The following is a 15875-nucleotide window of genomic DNA, read 5'->3' as shown; positions in this document are numbered from 1 at the left end:
CAGAGGGACCCTGCAGCGAGGGGAAGGTGGCCCAGTGGCGGCCAGACAGAGTGGAGCCATGTGGTCACATCAGTGCTGGGAGCGGAGGTGCCGCAGGGCCCAGGTGCAGCAGGCGAGTGAGCCCGGGGCCACTGAGGCGCCGGCTCCGCTGGCGGCTCCTTGCAGGGCCCAGCATGCTTCCTTCCTCCAGCCCGGCCCTGGCTTATCGGCCGGGCAGGGTGAGGGGTGACCCCGCTCTCCCCTCCCCAGGCCTTCCGCTGCCCTGGGAATGCTCCTGGCTCCCTGCCACGCTCCCACCGCACGTACAGCTGGCACAAGCATCCCCGAGCTCTGCAGGGCAGCAGGAGGGAGACGCTGGGGCTGGAGGTACCATGTGCTACCCCCAGCCTATTCCTGCATGCTTGGGGGCTCCGAAGGCTGAATAGGGACGGGTGTAAGGCCACCACGGTATCAGGCTCCCACCACCCGAAGGTGGGAAGGATGCAGAGCCTCGCAGGATGCGGTGGCAGACCCGTACTGGGGGGTACACACCATCCCAGTGAGCCCCGGCTCGGGGCAGGGTGCTGCACCCCGCGGCAGAGCCAGAATCATTTTCCACGGGATACTGGAGGCTGGTGAAATCACATCTGGAGTCTAGACTCAGCGACTCCGTGGGCCGGGCCTGGCGGCTGCACCATGCCCAGGCCCTGCTGCACACTGTTTGTTTAGCTGGAGGTATTTAATTGGAATTAAAGTGGCCCCTCTTGTTTTTGCGGACAGGGCTGTTGGAAAAGGAGCTGTAAGTCATAGAAAACATCTGTAGGAGACTGCGAAGGGTCATTAGATGGCAGAACACGAGGCGCCACTTTTAGTGCTTGCAGCCGACGCGGGGAATAATGGTTCAATACGGCTTTTGTGGAGGGGCTGCCAAGCCGGCAAACACTTTCTATTTATTCTGGCAGTGGGCATGGCCAGGGGGATGCAGGATCCTCTGCACGCCTGCCCCAGGGGCGGCAGGGAGGACATCGCTGGTGCTGCGGGACACGCAGCAGCCGGCCCCAGCAGGAGCCAAGGCGGCTGCTGGAGCTGCCGCTGCCTGTGGTGACTCCAGCTGCGCTGCCTGCAGCGTCCCCCCCTGCCTGTCCCTGTCCCAGTCCCAGGGGGTGCAGGCTGGTGCCTGGCTCTCTGCAAGGAGCGGGGACAGCCCGCACTGCCTTCCCTCCACTCTGGGGTTGGGTTTGGGGTCACACAGCTCTTTCCCTCCCGTGTCGACCTCCCCAGGCTGTGAGGGCTCAGACCAGCTCACTGAGCCCCCTCAGCAGCCGAGGCAGAGCACGTCCCCATCCTGCTAGGTTCCTGTGCCCCTATCCCTGCTCAGCCACCCTGCTCCATGGCCAGATCCCAGCTCAAACCTGCACGGGCACAGGCTGGGGGATCAGTGACTGTGGCCCTAAACCTGGATGTGGCAAAGGAGGGGGGGGGCAGGCTGAGCACCAGAGGAGTGGGAGGGGGAAGGGGACAGTCACTTGGAAACAGCCAGACAATGGCCCCACAGGGAGAACAAGGCTGCTGGAGAGCCAGGATGCCAATCCCAGTGCTGGCCAGGGAGCTAAGCAGGGGCTACACGCTGGAGCAGTGGCCATGGCAAGGGCTGCCGGCGTGGCTGAGCAGTGCCAGACCAGCACTCCTTCCTTCGACATGGTTTAATATGAGAGAAAGCAAATGCACAATACAAAATTTAAAAACCGGCCTGTGGTTTGCCCCCCACCCGCCATGTATCCCCCGCAGGAGATAAACAGGCAGGGGGGTGGCAGCGCGGCCCCAGGGGGGCCGGCGGGGGTTGGCTATGCGGCATACATCGATACCCCACCTGGGTGGCTGCTCCGACACACACAACACGATGCTCTTGCACAATTGTTTCTTCATCTGTCACTTGCGGAGGGTCTGGAAGGGCCCCAGCCCAGCGGCGCCAGGCACAGCCCGCGGGCAAGGTCACTTCTCCTTCTTGGTGGCTTCTGTCGTCTCTTCTTTGGAGGCCCCTGGCACCTCCTTGGGGGTAGAGCTCTCCTCGTAGCTGGGGACAAGAGGGAGGAGTGAGTGGGGCCGGACCTTCTCTGGGGACAGAGACCTGTGCCAGGAGGGGACAGCCCAGCCTGGGGCCACAGGCTTGGGGTCTGTCCTGCTGCAGTGGCCATGCTGTGCTGAGGAGGGGGTGGGCTCCAGCCATCACTCCCCCCAGTATAGGAAACCCGATGGGGTAGAGCTCAGGCAGGGAGACAAGTGTTGTGGCACCCCCCCAGACACCTCCAGAGATGGGATGCACACCTGGGGCTTCCCCCGGCCAAGCCATCAGGCCAGCCCTGTGCTTGGGGGTCTGTCCTCATTCCCAAGAGTGCCATCGGATATCCTGGCTAACGCCACGCTTCTCCCCACGCTGCCATGCTGAGCCCTGGTACCTGCAGGGAGGGTTAGTGGGGGGAGCTGCAGCAAGACCAACAGCGGCGACCCCCGCACAGGGTCTCGCTCCTCTGGCTGCAAACACCCCCAGCACCGTCCCTGAGGCCCCGGCAAAGGAAACCCGGGAGCGCTGCCATCCAGCAGGAAGCACAGCAAGGGCAGAGATGTCAAATCCTCTCCCCCTTCACAGTCTCCTCAAAGACAGGGAGTGAAGCCGCCCCGCAGCAGCGAGGCGACAGCTACTGCCTCTGCCCAGGGAAAGGGGAGAGCTGGGACCAGTCCCCACCTGGCCAGAGCGACAGACAGAGAAAGGGCACCGTGTGCGATTGCTACATGGCACTAGGGCTTTGCTGCCGGCGTCGGCGGGGACAGGACAGTTTCTGCTGCATGGAATCAGCAAGGCTGGCTGGCGAGCCGGACACGGTGGGGAAGTGGGTAAGTCTTGGTGTGTGTGGCAAGATTTCAGCAGAGGATTCATAGCTGCAGGAGAGAAAGGAAGCAGGAAGGGAAAGGGCGAAGATGAGGACAGAAAGAGAACAGAGGGAGAGAGAGAAAAAGCAGAAGAGTTTTGGAGTGAGACTGCTGCAAACCCACCACCCTGCTGTCCCCTCCGGCTCTGGCATGCACTAGCTTGGGCTGGGGTGGCCCCAAGGCCATGCTGGCAGGCTCCTGCCTGCAGACCCCAGGGTAGGGCTGCAGCATGGAAGAGTGAGGGCTGAGAACTGGGGAGAAGGCAGCTCCCACTGGCACGGGTAGAGCCAGGCAGCTGGAGCAAGCCTGGGCACTGGGAAGGCAGCAGCAGAGTGGCCCAGGCACTGTGCAGGCAGCAGACCGATGTGGCAGACCCTTTCTTGCCACTCGAGGACAGCGTGTCTGCAGCAGGTAAGAGTGACAGGATGGGTTCCCCACCGCTGAGTGCCAACAGAAATAGAGCGAAGGTTACTGCCTGCCTAGGGAAGCTCGGCAAGGCTGCGGGCCACAAAACTCATCCCGATGACGCCCACCTCAGCACCCGTTTCCCAGGCCTGTAGCACAGATCTGCTGGCTCCCACCTTCCCTGCAGCACTGCCTGTACCGGCCACTGCACCAGACCCTCGCTGCTCTCTCCCAGGGCAGCTGACGGCGGCTGCAAGGCACCATGCACAGGCAGCTTGCTGTGTGCAGGCAGCCGGCTGGCAGAGACCACAGCTCCAGGCTGCCATCAGCGTGAGGAGGATCAGGGCGCAACTGAAGCTGCACAGGGGGAGCTACACCTGGTGGGATTCCTGTGGTGGGAGCTGCTGCCCTCCAGGCACGAGGTCCCATCGCATCCCACTTCCTCTGCCTGCAACTGGAGCGACTTCAGGGGGGCTGGAGCCCAGAGCCCATCAAGGTTCCAAGCCCCCAGCCTCCTGCACTTGCCCTGGCAGCACTCAGCGAACAACAGCAGGCAGCGCTTTGCTGCTGGAGCAGCTTGTGCTAATGCTCTGTGGGGACACTAGCACCCGGTGACCGGCTGCCAGGCTCCCCAGGTGCCTTGCTACCAGGCGGGCCGGACTCGCAGCTCGTTTCTCCTGAGTTTCCTGGCACGGGAGGTGGTGCTGCTGTCAGCTGGTGAGTCACGGCACTGGGGAGAGCGGCTGCAGGAACCCAGGTGCACAGGAAGGACGATCCCAGGACACTCAGCGCCTGCAGCAGCGATCGTCAGAAGCAAACATCAAAGGAGGGGCAGGTGCGGCAGGGCTGGGGAGTCAGCCCAGCTGACAGCCTGGTGGGAACACGCATACCTGCATCTCCCAGGGGAGGGGAAGGAGGCGAGGGCAGTCAGCTCCCCACTGCGCCCCAGTCAGGGGCTGGTTTCCCTCTGAGCAGGCTGGGGGCTCAGGCAGGCCCCCGTGGGCAGGGGCACCCCCGGAGTGGGGAGGCTTGGGGGTGCACAGCCCTGCTTTGGGACAGATATTCCCTTCCCTCCTCTGCTTCAGCCATCCTCAAACAAGCAGCTGCAGTGGGCGACCACGGAGCCTTGAGTACAACTGGCCGGGCACAGCAGAGAAACAGCTCCCAGGTGGGCCAGGCCATGCTCTGCACGGCTCAGAGGGGACAGTCCAGGCCGGAGACCAAAGCCGCCCACTGTCAGCAAACAGGCAAATGCCTGGAGCGTGGCAGGCTGAGAGAAGGGCTGGAGCGCAACAGCACAGACCCCTTTCTTTCCACCTACAGTCCCTGGGGCAGGGAGACTGCTGCAAACCAGGATACTTCATCTGGGATGTGCTCAAACCAGCCCTGGCTGCTCTCGCAGCTGGATCCGGCTCCATTCTCCCCCACCCACGGGCCCTGGGACACAATGACCAAGTATCTCAGCACCAGGTGTGCGGTCCCACCCTCCCCTCCCTGCCAGTGTACGGGAAGAGTTTGTCACCGGGGCGTAAAGCAATACCAGATGCTGCCTGCCTGTTGGTACCGCACCAAAGCTCCCACCCGGCTACGAGGAGGTGGCTGGAGCCAGGGCCGGCGTGTACAAACACAGACCTGCTCCCTCCACCCACGCACGTGCACACGCACACCCAGAGCGTGCCCAGATGAACCAGTCCCTCCAGCTGTGCCCAGGCGTGGGAACATCTGCACGCTTCATGCGCTCCAGCGCCGCAGGCAAAACAGCTCCGTCCCCAGCTGACGCTCACCTGAACATTTCAGTTACTTCTCCCTTTGCCAAGGCCACAAGAAGCGGGAATCCGATGCATGCGGGGACCAGGTACAGAAGAGCAGGCTGTCAGGAAGAAAAACAACTGTTAAAGCAAACCACAAATAACCCCTCAGGAAAAGCACAAGGCGAGCTGGCCCTGTCCCTTCTGCACCCATGGCATCTGCCACAGGGCTGGGCTGCACAGAGGGTTAAAAACCCAGAAAGCAGCTTTGAGAGCCAAGTTACAGCTGCAGCAGCACAAAACCCTCGCCATGAGGTCCCAGTGGGCCACAAACACACTGAGGGCCCCTGTGCAGACCAGCGACAGCACCCATAGCATAGCACGTGGGCTCCCAAGGCCCCTCCGCAGCACAGAGGGTGGTGCTTCAGGGGCAGCTTGGTTGCAAAGAGCCACAAAAACACAGGGCAGCCCGGCTGAGGTGCTGTTGTTGGAAACGCAGCTGCCTGAACCGGCCTTGCCCCAAGCAGGACTCTGCTCCAGCCAGGCACACAAGCTTTGGGCAGGGAAAGGTACAGGCAAGCACTGGAAAAGCAAACCTAAGAGAAGGAACACGTCTACTTTTTCCTGGCATGACGCAGGAACCTTGTGGCCAAGCTGGCGTGTCCCGCTTGGGACGTGCATCTGCGGCAGGCAGCACGGCGGAGCTCACCTGGGCGTGCTTGAAGATGTGCATGATGAATATGGTCAGGCCCAGCCCGAAGATGTAGGCCACAAAGCTGGTGTAGAAATACGTGTGTGTGTTCTTCTTCAAGCTGTAGGGAAAGGGAGCAGAGTCCAGTGACCTCAGGTCTGGGACAGCAGTGGCCAAAGCAGAGCTGACCCAGTGTTCTCAGCCATCTCCCACCACGCTGGGGTGCAGGGAGCTGTGCTCTGCCCATGATCTCAGGACAGCACAGAGAGTGCCACCAGTATAGCCCCTGGACCCGTGGGAGTGGTGTGGGACTGGATGGGGTGACACCCAGGTGAGGGGCTGGTGAAGGGAAGGGGGAATGTGATCCTGCTGCTGGATGGCTACTTGCGGGGAGGAATTGGTGCTGGGACCCAGGAAGAGGGTCCCACCTTCTCAGGGGAGGCATGGCCAGTCCCTGGCACCCTGCTCTCAACATGTGCTGTTTTATTGCAGGGCAGGCTGCAGGAACTGGGATTCCCAGCAGGTGCAGGCAGGATGTGGGTGGAAACACCTGGAAGAGCTGGCACAGACCGAAAGGTCTGTGCAACAGCAGCGGGAGTGGGACCACACCACCGCAGTCACACAAAGCGTCCCATTCCCAGCAGCTCCCCAGCCGGAGACTTTTGGTGTGGGGCAACTGCTGAAAGCAACACCCCAGCGGTAGGTGCAGCTTCCCCGCATAGGAAGGAGCTGCTTCCCTCAACGTCAACGGCAATCCGGAGGTAGCCAGCACTGCCAGGTACTGATTTGCATCCACGCGAGCACTTCGCAGGTGCCAGCACCCCCGGCTCTTTCCCACGCTGTCGCTGTTTCCCCTTGCTGCCATCACATGGCAGCGCTGCCCTCTCCTCCTCACTGCCAGGGAGCCAGTGAGGCTCTGTGGGGCTGTTACGTGCTGCCTGCCCTGCCGTGCATACAGCAACACTCATGAGCCCAAACAACTCACCCTCAGTGCTCAGGACTTACCCAAAAAGCCAGCCCTGCTCACGTCTGCTCTTCCAAAAGCTTCCCCTTGCACTGCACCCCCATCCCTGCTGCACTCCCAGGTCCCCACGCCAAGCCCCGGAGGGGAGCATACGACCACACTCCTAGCTCCCTCTTCCCCTTTTCCTCTACAAAAGCAGCTCAAATATGCTGCAAGATCCAACCTGCCAGAGCCCCTTCCCTGCCGCCCACTCACCTGATGTCAAACCGCAGCAGCAAGGCAATGAAGATCCCTGCGGGGAGAAAGGGACAATGAGGGGACGGAGGTCTTCGGCAAGGCTGACGGAGGCAGGGCAGGACCCGCAGCAGCTCCGGGTGCTGTGCCTGGGCTGACAGTGCCCTCTTGCGGCACAAAGCACCGGGACAGCACCCGGACCGGCTGGGAGAACCCCAGCCCACGCAGCCCCCAGACCCGGCAGGGCTCTGGCATGGCCAAAGGCAGAGGGAGGCACCGGCGCAGCTCCCCACAGCCTGTTCAGACAGGCAATCCCCGTCACGCCCCCACTCTTCTGTCCTTACCTGGAATGACAATGTCTCCCAGACCCAGCATGGCAAAGTTGTCGGCCTCCAGACCCTTCTCCAGCAGGTCCTGAGGGAAAACCACTACAAGGAGCAGAGACGCACAGTGAGGGGAATGACTGTGCTGAGCAGAACTCAGTGTCCTGCCAAAATGGACCGCAGCAGGGCAAGAGCCCTGTCCCTGACCTCAGTCCCCTCCTCTCCTGCAGCTCCCCCGCTTCTCCTCCCTGGGACAGCTCTGGGGTGGAAACGGGTTTGGGGCCAGCTCCACGCACAGGTTCCAACCCAGCTCCCAGGACCCAAAACACTGCATACTCCACAGCAGCAGAAATTCACCCCTTCTGCTGTTTTTTTTTGAGGTTTTGATTTTTATTTTTTTTTTTGAGCAGGTGAAATTGCCTGCTCTGGGAGTGCAGATTACCCCAGTCAGCTCAGGCGTCTGCAAACCATCCCTCTCCAGAGACCTGGCCTGACTCCCTCCAGGTCCGTGGCACCACACGCAGCAGTCTAAGGGGTCACTAGCAGGAAACCTTCCTGCACCCATCCCACCTTCTGAGCCACCTCCAGAAGGCAGAGGGTGCGGTGTGGGACAGCAACCGCAGCAGAACAGACAGCCCCTCCTCCAGCACACAGGGAAGATCTACTCACATTTTATCGGGGCCTCGAACGATTTGGCAACTGTCACCATCACATTGGTGCCAAAGACCTAGGGACAAACAGAGGAGTCTGAGGTGACCACAGCTGCACGAGGACATGTGTATGCTCAGCTACAGCCTCACCTCAGGCCCCAGAGTGGACTTAGTGGCAGAAAATTGCCAAAGAGCCGCCAAACTGTGGGCAGAGGAGTCCTGCAAGTGAGCCCACCGCCCAGGGGAGAAGGCACAAGACAGCCCTCGAGGAGGTGAACATGTCACAGCTGTTCTGCTTTCAGAGCAGTGCCAGGGAGACCGCTCATACCGCAGAGCCATGGTGCTGCCCACCACCCGGCCTCTCCCCAGCATCTACCCCTGTCAGGTCGGTTCAGCTCTGATTAGTCAACTCGGTGGAAAGCCTGACCAATGTGCAGGATGTGATCCGGCAGCAGGAGGTCCCAGCAGAGTCCCAGCCGGCATCAGGCTGCTGCCCATGAACTTCCAATGGGGGACAGAGCAATTGTCAGATCAGCTACATTTTGCTCTGAGGTCATTTATTTGTACTGCATTGGTTGGGGGAGGGACTGTAAACACATAGGTCAACCACCCTTATTTCTGTTCCTTTTCATCTCTAAGCCTCCAGCCTTGGCTATACCAGCAGCAGGCACATAAACCAGATGCTGGTTAGCACTGAGTGAGCAAGATCCCAGAGCCAGGGATTAAACAAAAACCTTAAAGCATTGGGCATCAGATTAACTCCCGTAATGTGTAGCAAGGTCTGGGCATCGCCACAGAGTGACAAGACTCCACACTGGGACCAGGGAAAAGTGTTACATGCAAATTCACCCCAAGACTATGCAGGGGGCAATATCATCAATCCAGCGAGCAGTTCTCCTTCCACCTTGAAACCCTTGTTGGATCTCACCAGGATTAAATCCGCGCTAAGATCCAAGTGACTGCTCCCTGCAACGGGCACAGTAAGAGGGCCTCTGCTTCAGGATGACCTTTTTGTGAGGCTCCAGTGATACAGTGACCCGCCAGGGAAGCCAAGGTGGAAGACAGCTGGCAAGCGGAGATCAGCGAGGGCTGTCCTCTCGCAGGCTCCGAAGCCCCATGAAGACACTTAACGCCTCAAGCAGGGCATGAGGCACTGGATGTGCTAAGCCAGAAGGCTGAACCCTCTCCAGCTGAGAGCAGAGGAGGAAGTGGCACACAGACTAACGAACCACAGAGACGAGACTGTTAACGAGCTATGAAACAGGGGCAGCACCGGCTAAATACCAAATAACACACAGTAGCCAGGCTTAAATAGGGAAGGATTACTCAGGCAGCTGCAGAGCTGCTGGACAGACCTCAAGGTATACAAGGCTCTCAGACATTTGGAAACACAGTAATTCAGAAGGTGGAGGCAGCAGGAAGGACTGAGAAATACAGACATTAGAAGGAGAAACACATATCCAGGCCCTCAAAATGAAGATGTCGGAGCACTGCACCGGCTGAGGGGGAGAGACTGGAGGCATTCCAGTGTTTGATCCTCTGTGCAAGCGAACAGAAGGATGCTAACAAAGGTGGCAGACGACAGGGCCGAGGCACAGCCCATACAAGCAGGATCAGTGTACTCCAGAGCAGCCTTGTCCCCCAGCCCACCCAGCAGCTCTGTCAGGCATTGGGGAGACCTTACTGGGGAATACAGGTCACCAGAACTGGTTAAGCTGCACACACCAGTACCCACAATTTCCTGAGTCACATTCTGCCACTGTTTGATTCTGTCATCATCCCCACCACACCCCTTTGGGCTAAGAAAGTGGAAATCCTGACTGCAAACGTGTGTCCAGCCAGCGTGCTGCCTCCAAAGAGGCATAACGCCACGCACATGCCTTTCACCAATGGCTGCAACTCGCGTCCGCCCCGGGGAATGCTCCCGTTTACCCAGAAGACGTCGTAGATGAAGAGGCCCCCAAGCAAGATGCAGCCAGTGCTGACGTTGTTCAAGTGCAGCAGCTCCACCCCATTGAGGGAGAACGCCAGCCCGAAGAGATTGTTGGCAATCCAGTGCTGAGAATGACAGGAAAAGGAGGTCTGGGTCCCACTGAGCCACAGCCTGCAGATACCTCGTGTGGAAAGGGGCCCAGGTCTGATCCAGCCTGGTCCCTGGCCTCCCCCTAACAGGACTGCGTCTCTCTTACCTTTCTCAGCAGGTACCAGACTCCCACAACACTGCTCAGGGCCAGGCATACAAGATCCTTGGTGTCAAACTCGTAATTCACTATTTCTGCAATAAAACAGAGAAGTCACATTCTGGGCAACCCCGGCAGCTCCTCTTCCCGCGCAGGGCAGAGATGAGTGACTTGATAGCAGGGAAACAACACAGACTGCAGTGCTCACATCCCAGATAAGGGGACTGTAACCACAGAAATAGCCGGGTCCACAGTAAACACGTGCAAACTGCATGCGAGTGAGCAGTCGGCCCTGGCAAGCCCGGACCTTCCCCTTCAGCCAGACTCTGCCACATGGACAGCATCTGCGATCCTTCTGTCAATAAGGAAATTGGATTCAGGCACTGTCTAAAGCAGGGAGAAGCAGATCTCCCTCTTCCTGCACCAGTTAACTCCTGGTGGTATTACTAGAAGTACTCCCTTACCAGTAACGCTACTGGGCATGAAACTTACCAAAGCATCTTCTACCAGTGCAAAGGTTTGAACCAGATCAGTTAAGGCAGCACAAAAAAGTCAGCACTACGCTATCCAAGAAGCTGAAATAAAGGCAGTGCATTTCACAGCAGCCACGGCACCATTCCTATAGCACTCTGGGATCCGTTTCTGGGGTTTTGCTGCCAGCCAGAGGCAGCAAAGAGGGAGAACGCCAGCCAGTGCAAGAAGATGTACAAGGCAGCCCCAGCTCTGCACGGGCACTCGGCGCTCACACTGGCTACAGAAGCACAGCACAGAGCAAAAGGTAAGTCTTTGAGAAAGTTGTTTCAATGTTCCGAATGTCAAAACACCAAGTGAGCAAGAAACAGAACAGTGAAGGCAGATAACATACAGGCCTCCAGAGAGACCAGTGAGCCAACATACCTTCCTTGCTCTCCCCGGAGCCCTGGGTGAAGAGGAGCTGGTACTGTTTGTTGGGGAAATTTGCAGGGAAGAATCTGTTCATCATGGGGCTGAAACGAGAGATGCAGAAAAGGGCAGTTTGACAGAAACTCTGCAGGATGCGCTGCCCAGCTCCTCTGCGTGACGGTGTCAAAGCACAGATGCTGGCCCACACCCCCTCCTGAGAGGGGGAAATGCCAAGTTTTGCCACATCAGGAACTGGCAGGAGCCCCAGCTTCAGTCACCCAGCCACAGACACGGGACCTACTCCTCCCCAGAGGTCTGATCTACCATATGTGACAGTCCCCAAAAATGCTCTAGCACAACAGGCACAGAGCATCACCCGCAAGAAGTTAGGACCCATCACAGACCCCAGCATGTTCCCTGTGCGACCCCCAGCAGCCCCCTTGCACTGTATGGGTCTGGCCACCCAGAATTGGCTTTGTCAACAACGAACGGCCCTCCTGCAGAGCTGGGAGTGGGGGGTGAAACCCTTGCCACAGTTCCAGTCTAGGGAAAGCATTAGGTCCCCAACACCCTAGAGCTCAGGAAACAGGAAACCAGTTTTATTTTTTCAGTTACTGAAACAGCCTGAGTTTTCAACACCTCGTGCCAAGCATCAGCACAAGAAGCCAGGGACGTTATTGTGAGCTCCAGCTGCCTCTTTCAGCTGTCGCAATAAGAAGACGACGGGTGCTGAGGAGCTCTCCCTTCCCCAGGGCAGCGAGGACTGTGCCAGCCCATAGCAGCTACAACAGTGGCCACCCACACCTCCACAAGCTCTCCCAGTGATGCTGCGTGGGGTATCAGACTGCTGGGACCCCCAAGACTCTGGTTCTGCCCTTGGCTGCCCCTTGAGGGGCCTGCCTCCCCAGAGAGCCCTCCACACCGCTGAGGAAAAACATCCTACGAGCTGGGACTTGGCTCTGCTGCAAGGCAATGGTGCTCTAGAAACCCCCCAATAAATTCGAAAGGCCACTGCCTCGCAGAGCAGGCACCCTTGGACACTCTTGCCCCAGCTGCACCCTTCCCTCCACTGTACCTGATGGTGTGGGACAGGGCCAGGATCCCCAGCACAAAGAAATACATGGAAAGCAGAAGATTGATGTACTCTTGAGAGAATATCTGCAAGACAAATACAAAGAGGGGTTGGTTACTGCAGCGTCCTCCCCATCTACAGCACTTCACGTTGCGATCGGCAGCTGCTGTGCCAGTGCTCCAGGGAGACAAGAAGAATAGCTGGAATAACCCAAATTCTTGCACCACTGATGTGAAATATGTTGGAAATCGCCGTGTGCTCGCAGAACAAGTACAACGGCCCTGCAAGTTGTCACACATCTACAAGATGCTTGGGTCGAAAAATAACTCCTGTGCTGCAGAAAGGAGGACAGAGCTTCCCCTGCGTGTCTCCTGCAGAGTGAGCCGGAGCAGGGAACAAGTCACCGTGCTGCTCCTGGGGGCTGCCCTGGCAGAGGGGAACAGCAGCACCCCCGCTTCACTACTGCAGCGGGCCGAGCATGTCCTGCCCTAATTAAACGGTATTATTAGAAATCCTGCCTTCCAACACACACGCTGCCTTGCTGCCAAATCACAGCCCTACCGACCAGGGTGGGGGGGACCCAGTGCCATCCATGCTCTCCTGGAGAGGGGATGCTGGAATATGAGAGCTCATGGCAGGTTGCAGATATTAGAAGCAAGAACCGCTGGTCATGTAGTGACATCAGCAGGGCCATACTGCACATTCAGTACTTCTTTTCCTGGCATCTCCATCCCAGTCAGGAGCAAGAGGCAAAAAATGCACCCGAGGAGGTGCAGTACCACCCCGAGACATGGGCAAGGGGTCCTTTCAGCGGCCAGAGGGGACCCAGCAACAGGGTCTGGTGGCTGCTCCATACCCCACCATCAGGAAAGGCTCAGCAGATGCTCAGCTTTACTACTGGTGACCTACAAGAGGAGCTGCAGCCCCGGTGAGCACGCAGGCTAAACTTCATAGCTGGAAAAGTGGGGATTATTACTAGGGAGGCCCGATCTTGTCTACTGCTGCAGAGATGACCTTTGTGGCCACACAGGCTGCAGCACACACTTGCCTTCCCAGTGCAGCCACAGCCCGGGCTGGCGCCCAGGCCCATGCTGGGGTAAGGACGCGCATGGTGCAGCCATCAATCCAGGGCAGGAGCCCACAGCGTCAGTCAGCTGCTGTGTGGTAACTGCAATGGGCAGAGAAGGGACTTTAAACTACAATATTCCCAATTTTGCACCTTAAACCTCACCTGGCCAGCCAGGAGCACCCTGCCACCTTGCAGGCAGTCCAGGACAAGGCAGCTGGAAGCTGCTGCGCCAAGAGGATGGCTCTGCACTGGTGTCCCCACAGCTTGTCAGGCCCCTCCGGAAGCTCAGCTGCATGCAGGCAGCCAAAGGTGCTTTAAGAAAAGACACCTTCTCCACACAGCCAAAAGCACCTGCTTCTGGGATCTCCTATCTGTGACTCAGGAATGGTCATCTAACTTTGCTTGTTGACTCCAGACATCTAAAAGCCTTCACCTGAACACACATGGGCTCACCCACGAGCTAGCAATCCCCCAGGCCTGCAGTCGGGACAGCTTGGGAAGCACAGCATGGAACACAACACAAAGACAGCAGCATTTGCAACTCAGCAGGCCCTGGCATCCTCTGGTTTCAGTCCGTGCATCATTACATCAGCCCACAGAGACAGGCAGAGCTCACGGGTGAACTTGCCCCACAGTAGCTCTCCAGAATCACCCCGTGCACAAACAAGCTCTGAATTACCCCAAACGGTTACAATTCAGGCAAGAACTGATGTTCTCCTGCGTGGTGATACTGAAGAGCTCGAGTCATGTAGCCTTACACGCTTTCCATCCCAACACCAAGGGCCCCCAACTAGGGTAAGCCAAAAAGCAAGTCAGCGCCCACCAGCATCGCTCACTTACTTTAAAGAAGAGGTAGAGCCCCAGAAGGGTGCAACTGGCAACAATGGGAAAACGAGCAGCATCTCGGCTGGTAATGGTCTCTGGCATCTCCGAGGAGTTCTGGAGAGAGAAGGAGAGGACAGGAGTGGATCAGCCCCTGCTCTGGTTTCCTACCTCAGCAGGAGGTGAGCAGACGCAACGAGCGGGGCTCCATGGTGGCTTCGAGAGGGGCAGAGCACCCACTGGCACCCCCATCATTCCCAGAGGTGGGGCTGTGGTCACAGGCAGAGTGTGAGATGGAAAAAGCAAACCCCGCACTTGTCTTTCCAAAGGCTGCCACAGTTTACTGCTTTTTTCCCCTTGGAGATGGGGAAAAAAAAACCCAAACAATTCTGTCTGCTGTGCTGACGTTGTTCCTTTCTCCCCGTGCCCAGAGGGGAGCTGGGCTCCCTTGCCACTCACGCCCGGCCATCCCCGACAGCCTCCCCATCTGTGCGCACCATATGTCGATCACCCTGTGAATGACGTTTCCCTCCAATCACCTTTTTATCCCTCACCTCGCTCTTGGGACGCTCCTTGTGCTCAAAAGCCCCAGATTTATAAACGCCTTTCGCCTTCTGAGACATCTTTGCACCAACTAAACCAGCCCCTTTTCAAGGCATTTCCCATGAGAGGCCTTCAGCTTTCAGAGGAGAGGCAGAGCGCTGCCTGCCTGCTCCCCTGCCCAGCTGGCTGCTGCTCGGAGACCTAATCTCCCAGGCAAACACCTGCGGCCAGCGCTGGACAGAGTGCACGTTAGCAGAAGCTCTTATGCAAAGCAAGCCTGCAAAAGAACAACAGCTTATCCCAGGCACAGCTGCTGCCACACAGCACTCAGCGGCACAGAAGCAAGTGCCCAAAGCGCCACTGGCTCCCCGTGGCGTGAGTGATGAGAATTTCCCCCCAGAACCATGGCCAGGCCCTGCTCACAGACTTGGTTGCCTGGGCTGCCAGGAACCCCACTAAAATCAGCTGAAACACCTGAAGTAAGACACAAGGGGCTTTGAAAAACAGTAATAAATCAGATTGTGTAAAACAGTCCCTTCTCCTGAGCTGCAGGATACGAAGCATTGGGATTTAAGTCACAGCTGCTGCCCGAGGCCAGCTGTGAGATGCGGAGAGCAGCACGACGGGCTGCAGGGACAGCAGAGGGTGTGCAGGCAGGAGAGCGCGGCAGCATCCCGGGGACCAGCCCCAGTACTGCGGGGCGGGGGGAACAAAGCAACACACGAGTCCCCCCAACACAGTCTCTCTGGCGGGGGTGCAGGGGGCGGTCACGAGTTCTGCAGCGCTTGAATTTAGCGGGACAGCGGGGACGGGGCTGGAGAAGCCAGATCTCCCCCCAGGGTCCCCTGCCTCCGCCAAGGCGCGGGTCTCTGCCTTTCCAGGGACAGGGAGCGGAGCGGGGGGCCGGGCCGGCTGCGGGACAGGGCACCCGGGGGGGTCCTGGCGGTGGGATGAGGTCTGGAGGCCCCGGAGGGTCTCCCGGGAGCGGCGAGGGGCAGCCCCCGCTGCCGGGGAGGGTTGGGGAGGAGGGAGGCCTGAACGCCCCGTCGCCCCCGGTGGCAGCGGGGGTGGCTGCCCCGGCGGTGGGAGGCCGGGCCGCCCCGGGGCCCGCGGGGGTACCTTGCTCTTGGCGCAGCTGACGGAGCGCAGCGCCCCGAAGAAGATGGGCAGCAGCGCCATGAGGACCAGGCTGCCGTAGGCCAGCGCCATGCCCTCGGGGGTGGCGGGGGGACGGGCGGCCGCAGGTGTCCCGGCCCCGGCGCCGGCCCCGGCGGCGCTGCCGTTGTGCGCCGCGGCCTCCTCCATGGCGGCTGCTCCCACCGCAGTCCGCTTCCGGCCGGCGCGCGCCAGGGACACGTCCCCTTACTGGCCGGAAGTGCGTCAAC

At 59.1% G+C, this 15875-nt stretch overlaps 1 protein-coding gene across 3 annotated transcripts; it reads right to left on the bottom strand.

The window, feature by feature from the left end:
• Nucleotides 1–1612: 1612 nt before the first annotated feature.
• HM13 (histocompatibility minor 13) lies at nt 1613–15865 on the bottom strand. 3 transcript variants are annotated; one of them, XM_063350085.1, is made up of 13 exons: nt 15610–15865; nt 13966–14064; nt 12060–12142; nt 11000–11088; nt 10112–10197; nt 9855–9980; nt 7942–7999; nt 7294–7377; nt 6971–7007; nt 5770–5872; nt 5097–5182; nt 2723–2916; nt 1613–2053 (listed from the first exon to the last, which is right to left on the bottom strand). In XM_063350085.1, exons 1-12 carry the CDS (start codon nt 15793–15795, stop codon nt 2766–2768), a joined length of 1188 nt encoding a protein of 395 aa, XP_063206155.1. In that variant the 5' UTR covers nt 15796–15865; the 3' UTR covers nt 1613–2053; nt 2723–2765. The 3 variants fall into 3 exon arrangements, with proteins under 3 accessions (XP_063206155.1, XP_063206157.1, XP_063206156.1); XM_063350087.1 differs by lacking the exon at nt 9855–9980; XM_063350086.1 differs by lacking the exon at nt 2723–2916 and having other exon boundaries at nt 15610–15864.
• Nucleotides 15866–15875: the final 10 nt, after the last annotated feature.

This window comes from Chroicocephalus ridibundus, chromosome 12, assembly GCF_963924245.1.
Source record: "Chroicocephalus ridibundus chromosome 12, bChrRid1.1, whole genome shotgun sequence".
In the NCBI taxonomy this organism is placed as follows: domain Eukaryota; kingdom Metazoa; phylum Chordata; class Aves; order Charadriiformes; family Laridae; genus Chroicocephalus; species Chroicocephalus ridibundus.
The sequence above is the reverse complement of the archived record's forward strand: the minus strand, read 5'-3'. Positions and strand labels throughout refer to the sequence as shown.

Bases quoted from the DNA above. Each gene is read 5' to 3' on its own strand.
- HM13 (XM_063350085.1), bottom strand. From the start codon at position 15,795: ATGGAGGAGGCCGCGGCGCACAACGGCAGCGCCGCCGGGGCCGGCGCC. The intron at 7,008-7,293 runs GTAAGGACAGAA...TTCTCCCCGCAG, and splicing joins GGGAGACATTGTCATTCCAG to GGATCTTCATTGCCTTGCTG. The intron at 2,917-5,096 runs GTGAGCGTCAGC...TCTCTCCTGCAG, and splicing joins GAAGTAACTGAAATGTTCAG to CTATGAATCCTCTGCTGAAA.